General features: G+C 42.8%; 1 protein-coding gene across 4 annotated transcripts; it reads left to right on the top strand.

The window, feature by feature from the left end:
* The first annotated feature begins 636 nt into the window (after positions 1-636).
* Positions 637-3883, top strand: Spin2b (spindlin family member 2B). Of its 4 annotated transcripts, XM_010638298.2 has the most exons (3): positions 644-986; positions 1597-1823; positions 2127-3883. In XM_010638298.2, the coding sequence occupies exons 2-3, from the start codon at positions 1599-1601 to the stop codon at positions 2373-2375; spliced, it is 474 nt and encodes a 157-aa protein (XP_010636600.1). In that variant the 5' UTR covers positions 644-986; positions 1597-1598; the 3' UTR covers positions 2376-3883. The 4 variants fall into 4 exon arrangements, with proteins under 4 accessions (XP_010636598.1, XP_010636597.1, XP_010636595.1 ...); XM_010638296.3 differs by having other exon boundaries at positions 637-843; positions 1597-3883; XM_010638295.3 differs by having other exon boundaries at positions 639-919; positions 1597-3883.
* Positions 3884-6785: the final 2902 nt, after the last annotated feature.

Here is a 6785-nt window from a genome sequence, read left to right as displayed (position 1 = left end):
AAAAATACTCTTGCAAATATCAAGAAATGAGAGAAAAGTAAAATTAGGAATCATAGAAAAATTGAATTTTATCGACCTAAGGCAATAAAACAGGTAACAGGTACTGAATACATATTTCGAAAAATAAAAAAAAAGAAAAAATGGCTTCAAAATAATGTAATGAGAAAATGCTTTTATCTACGTGGAAACGGGAAAGGTTAAAAAAACCTGCATAATAAAGATGATCTTAGTTTTGTAAAAGATTAGAAAAATTAGGAAGAAACAAAGTCAAGAAGACTAAACATTGGCGCATTTCCTTCAGAAGCCCTTTTAAGTGATAAGGAAAGGCAATTTAATTACAAAGAGTAACTCCACAGGGGCACTACTGAAAAGAGAAAAGGCGAAATCTTGGGGGATAGAAAGCAGACAGGAAATGGCAGGACCTGACAGAAGTGAAGGTGAAATTAAGAACCAAGAGGCTTTCGGATAGAAAGGTGAGGAGGCCAAACCTTAACTGGCAAGTAATGGGCCAGGCTGAAATAGGTTTTGGAAAGAGGTGGAGTCAGGACTAATTGTTTCTCCTGGCATCCCAGCCGTGGTATGCGAAGGAACTGCGGTGGGGGTGGGTGTGTTTGGCAGGAAGGGGAGGCCTCTCTACTGGCAGGAAGCTGCGCTACGGGAAGAGGGAGGAGACTGCGGCGACGGCAGCGGCTAGTGGAAGCCCAAGGTGGCAGAAGGGCCGCCACCACCAAGAGGAAGACGGAGGGCCCACAAGCTTAGAACCAGGGAAACAGCCTCTCTTACCCAGCCCCGCCGCCCTCCTAGACCCTCTCCTCGCCTAAGAATCCTCCCCTCTCAGCTCTGGCAAGCACACATTCTGCTGGATAGTAGCCCGCTGATCCTCCTTCGCAACAGGCTCTTAGCAGAGGCAGCAAGCAAGGTGTCCGATTTGGGCACGTGAGGCTCGCGAACCCCTGCGGTGGACGCCCAGCAGGGCAAGGCCATTGGTGGGGACAAGAGAGAAGACGGGGGATGGGCTGGAATCGGCAGGAGATAAGGGGTAGAGGTGGGCTCAGGTTTGAGTGGAGTGGGGGAGTGCTGTGGGTAACAGGAAAGGGAGTGGCTTTAGAATCCAAGCAAGGATTTGGAAATGAGCGCGGGGAAACAAGGGAGTTTCTTACCAGGGAAGCTGCTCCAGTAAGCAGGGGGCATATGAGCCATCGGGGGCACTCTGGCAGGAGGACACTTGGTCCTTGACTAGGTGGAGTGATAGGCGTTTGCAAAGGATCTGGAGTGGGCTTCAGGGGCAGTTGGGGGCGGAGGCAGTGGGGCACTGAGGGAACAGGAGATTGTTCCCTTCTGCAGAGTTCCTAATCCCATTCAGCACCACCTCCACTCCAGCCCTTCCTTCCAGCTCCTGGGGGGCGGTGGAGAAGAGAGAGGAAAGGAGAGAGCAAACCGCAGGCAGCAGCCAGTAAATCTTTCATCGCTTGCAGGCTCCAGGGGAAATACAGTATTAGACAACAGCACAGGGTACACAGAGACATCACTAGAGGGAGAAATTCATCTTATAGCATACCGGATATTTGTCTGTATCCTCTCTCCCTGTCTTTGTAGGCATGAAGACCCCCAACACACAAGAGGCAGAAGGACAGCAAACCAGGTCAGCTGCAGGACGGGCCACTGGGTCTGCAAACTTGACAAAGAAGAAAGCTTCCCAGAAGAAGCAGAGGGGCAGACCTTCATCCCAGCCCCGCAGAAACATCGTGGGCTGCAGAATTTCTCACGGATGGAAGGAAGGTGATGAACCCATCACCCAGTGGAAAGGAACCGTTCTGGATCAGGTGCCTATAAATCCCTCCCTTTATCTAGTGAAGTATGATGGAATTGACTGTGTCTATGGATTGGAACTTCACAGAGATGAAAGAGTTCTGTCTCTTAAAATTCTTTCCAACAAGGTGGCATCATCCCAAGTTAGTGACGCCAACCTTGCAAATACCATAATTGGCAAAGCAGTGGAACATATGTTTGAGGGTGAGCATGGTACCAAGGATGAATGGAGGGGGATGGTCCTAGCCCAAGCACCTATCATGAAAGCCTGGTTTTATATTACCTATGAGAAAGATCCTGTCTTGTACATGTACCAGCTTCTAGATGATTATAAAGAAGGTGACCTCCGCATCATGCCAGAGTCCAGTGAGTCTCCTCCAGCAGAGAGGGAGCCAGGAGGAGTAGTAGATGGCCTGATTGGCAAACATGTGGAATATACCAAAGAAGATGGCTCCAAAAGGATCGGCATGGTCATTCACCAAGTGGAAGCCAAACCTTCTGTGTATTTCATCAAGTTTGATGATGATTTCCATATCTATGTCTATGATTTGGTGAAAAAGTCCTAAACATTGGGGTAAAACTTACCACATGTGTGGAAATAAACCCCTAATTTGTAGACACGCAAAAAAAAAATGCTGCTTTTCACTGTATTGAAAGTTTAAAGGTCCCTGATGATCAGCATAACTGTTGTTTTGTTCTGAAAAATACAAATTTATGTGGATGTGACATGCTGTGTATAGGCACTTTCTCTTGAAAAGACTGAGTATGTTTGGTGGATGGGGCATGAAAAAAGGAACAGCTGTCAATTTAGCCTGTGAATAAAGTGCAGCAAAGCAACTTCTCATCACTCATCTGAAAATGGAATGAGACTTAGCTGGTCTGGTATAAGGGGGGAGGGGAAGGGACTATTGATGGGCTGTAGGGAAAGGGAGAGGAAGAGGTGAATGTTTAAGTAAAGGAGGAAAAGGGTCAGAAGGAAGGAGGCTCCCTGGGGGAGGGATGAACTGTGAAGGGGAAGAATCCAGTTGGGAAAGGAGCGAAGGATAACAGAGCGTGAGATCTTGGAGCTTGGAAGAAAACAGAATGAGTTGAGTAGAGAGAGCAGAGCCACAAGGGATCTTAGAAGAGGTCCAGGATAAAGGCAGATCCAGTTGGTAGAGATCTGGGGAGAGGTTATAGGACACTCAAAGAGATAGTCAGCTGTGGGTATCAGGCCAGGAAGGGAGGGATGCTGAGGAAGGAACAATTCCATGAAGAAAAACTGACCGAGGGAATGAGAACACAGTAAATGTGGTGTGCAGAGTAGGATGCATGAGGATGTGTAGGCCCAGGAATTAGTCGGACTACTAGCAGTATTAGCATTGACCTCCCTGGCACTGTGCACAAAGGAAGTGACCATTGTCTAAGAAAGCAGATGTATTGAATGTTCTCAATAAGGGTAGTTTTATGGGCATGATTCAGATGGGTTAAGCAGGAGCCAAGTTTATACCTATAAGGCTTTTCTTGTTTCAGGGAGTTTGTACCACACCTGCGGAGCAGAATCTCAGTTCTCAGCCTAAACTCACTAATATGGTGCTCCATAAACTGGGCTGTGGGAGAGTATGCTATGCACAAAAATGGAACCTTGCTGAACCCAAGTACAGCAGTCCCATCACTGGTCTTCCTCCTGCTGGGGCATCAGAGGATTGAGCCTCATGTCTATCTAGGGCATGAGGAATACTTGATGGTCTATGCTTCTTTTAGCAGCTGCCCAAAACCTCATTTGGCTCCAACCAATGCTCTACCACATGGAGGTCCCCTGAGGCTAGGAGTCACCTTCTCTCTTGACCCCCCACAAAGCCTGTGGCTACTAACATCTTAGTGGTACCTCCTGGACAGTGTTGACCACTCACTAACTCATGAGGAGCTATAATGGAAGTGTGTACAACTCTTTCTTTCCAGGTGATGGCATTTGCCATGGAAAGTTGGGCTGGGAAATGTGACTTTGTATAAGTAATTAGTTTGACTGTGTAATGAATGCTACATGGAGGTGTTCTGGTTAGTGGACAAAAGGAGTGGCAACCCCAATAAAGTCCCTCAGAACTGTGGTGTCCAGTGCATGGGTCTATGTTCTTTTCCTCCTCTTTGTCTTACTTTACAGTATCCTCCTGAGGTCCCTGTCAGAATATTTTCTCCTTTTTTTTTTTTTTGGTTTTTTTTAAGATAGGGTCTCACAATGTAGTTGAGACTGACCTGGAACTCACTATGTAGCCCAGGCTGGTCTCGAACTCACAGTGATCCTCTTGCCTCTGCCTCCTGAGTGTTGGTATTACAGGCATGTGCCACTTCTCCCGGCTCAGAATCCTTTCTCTTGATTGTGAACCCCCACCCTACACTAAACCATACCTCTGTCTCCAAAGACAGAGTGCCAGTGGATCCCTGTTTCCTAGTCTTCCCTAACTCCATGCTTGGTTAGGATGGGGGTGTGGTCAAGACCTACCAGGAGTTTAAAGAGTTGAATCCAGTTCATTCTCTCCACCACATTTTGTCTCAAAGTTCCTTAATTGCCTCAAGAATTCCATAGAGCAAGCCCATCTCAACATAGCAGAGATTAATTATCTTCTTTCATACATCACATAATTTTGCCCAACCAAAAACAGTAGGCCTCCAGGGACCAATTTCAGACTTCTGTCATACCAAGACTGACCTGTGTGTTTTCATTGTTTTCTATTTTAAATTAGATTCTTTGAATATCTGGGAGAGTTCACATGGTGTGAATTCATTTCAGGTTTTTCTTGAAAATCAAAACAAGCAAAAAACAACTGATCTGTGCCCATGTTCTAGCAAGGATATAAGAATCTGGAACTGAGGTCTGACTCAGCCTCTTTTAGGCTCAAAATGGGCTCCCCAGTTGACCATTCTTCTGGCTGGTCTGCCTCACTCTACTGAAAGGCACACTTGCCCGTAGGGGCATTTCCATTTGTGACTTTTAGGCTAGATCCAGGGATATCTGTCTGGGTTGTTCTTTCTTTCATCCCATTTGCTTCTTAAATTCTTTTTTTCTTTTTCATTCCACAAATACTTTACATAGGCACTTCTCCAGGAACTATTCCAGGTACAGGTGTAGTGAAACAATGATTAATAAAAGGGTCAAATAAAAAAAAAGATCCTACCCTCATAAAGTTTTCATTTTACCAGGGGAGACAGGCTACTGCCAAAATAAATATATTAGTTTTTTTGGGGGGAGGTTGTGGTTTTTTTTTTTCTACCAGGGATCAAACTTGAGACCTTGCACTTTTGAGGCAGACAGCAGCATCACTGAGCTAAATCCCTGCCCTTTAAGATAAGTAAATATACAGCATTTCCACAGTGACAGTTCTTAGAAGAACAGAATAAAAGAATAAACAACCAATGAAATTCAGGTGAGGCAGCTGAATATGGAGGCATAATTTTTCCCAGGAAACTTGGCACTGAGAACTTCGGTTTTGAACAAAGACCATACAATGGAGAATTGTGGCTGTCAGGATGAGAGAAAAATCTCAGGTAGATGGACAAGGAATGTCAAAGCCCCAAGTAAGGAGAAGGTGTAGCGTGTTTCGTAGGCACGGTGTGTGTGTGTGTGTGTGTGTGTGTGTGTGTGTGTGTGTGTCTGTGTTGTTTGTTTGAAGGTAAAAATCTCTGTTCCACAGATATATTTCATCTTTTCTATTATAACTTTGCTTCCTATATACACTAAGCCAAAATAGTCACTGAAGTAACATAATTAAAATATAAGACATTGCATCATGTGTCCTATAGATAGGTGAATAGTTTCTCACCACATTAAATGTAAAAGCCAAATTCTATTTCATTTCCAGCTTTGAGAATGCTAAACTTACTCCCTATTTCCCAAGACCACCGTAGTACCATCTTTGAGTGGGTGTGTACAGGTTAATTATTATAATAATAAAAAATGAAATTGCACAAATTTTATGGCAATGCATAGTTTTATATCATCTGCAGTTACTAAAGTATTCTTTACATTAGTAATCAGACTTAGTATCATTAATAATGGTTATAGAATGAGAGTATGTATTTTTTCCTTTGAAAATTAGTAAGATTTCATTTAAAATGCACAATTCAGCTACTGAATGAAATTTTGTTAAATTTCATTGTATAAGATATGCAACACCCTATTTGCAAAATTGTCCTATATATAATAGGAGAATATAAAAGTAGCTTAAAAACTGGGATTAATACAAATAAAATAAATAACTTACTGGAGAAAAACTGCCAATATGCAATAAATATTGGGCAAATATATGAATAGACAATTTACAAAACAGAAGGCCACAGGATTGAAAAATATTACATTATTATGCATTTAGCATATTTTCCCTTATGACATAATATTTTTTACATATATAATTGTTTCAAGCATGTATTATTTTTTCTCTTGCCAGAGTGCAAGCTTTATGATTCCATGATTTTTCTTCCTTCATTTTCTCTGGCATATCTCAAGTACTCAGATGAATACCTGTTACATATAGGTGCTCAATAAAGACTTTTTCACTTTATGAATCTTGTTGTATTCAAGAAAATGGAAATTAAATTTATGTATCCTTGGATCAAATCAACAACCTGTATACACTTTGGCAATTTGCATTGGGCACCAGTGAACAATTCAGAGGTCTTATGCGTTGCTAGTTGAATTTTAAGTTGGAAATAAAACTCTCAATATCTAGGGGCTTATGGAGATTGAATTTTCTGCCAATTTCACACTTCTGCATTGCTGAAAGGCAGTAATGCATGGCGATCTTTTGTTTCCATGTTTCTTACAAGCAAGGCCCTGCATAATGTTTCTCACTTTTTCTTTTGATGGATATTTAAATAGTGGAAATCTTTGCAAAACAGAGACAATAATTCCCTTTAGAGCAAAACACAGGAATCCTTAGTGCAACATAACATATAGAATGTCCCTTTCTAGAGCAAAGAAGAGGCATATTTACTGTCTGCTA

The sequence above is a fragment of the Fukomys damarensis genome, unplaced genomic scaffold (assembly GCF_012274545.1).
Source record: "Fukomys damarensis isolate Sample0158 unplaced genomic scaffold, DMR_v1.0_HiC HiC_scaffold_39, whole genome shotgun sequence".
In the NCBI taxonomy this organism is placed as follows: Eukaryota; Metazoa; Chordata; class Mammalia; order Rodentia; family Bathyergidae; genus Fukomys; species Fukomys damarensis.
Note: the sequence above shows the minus strand (reverse complement) of the source record. Positions and strands in the feature narration are given on the sequence as shown.

Coding starts and splice junctions, on each gene's coding strand:
- Spin2b (XM_010638296.3), top strand. CDS start 1,599: ATGAAGACCCCCAACACACAAGAGGCAGAAGGACAGCAAACCAGGTCA.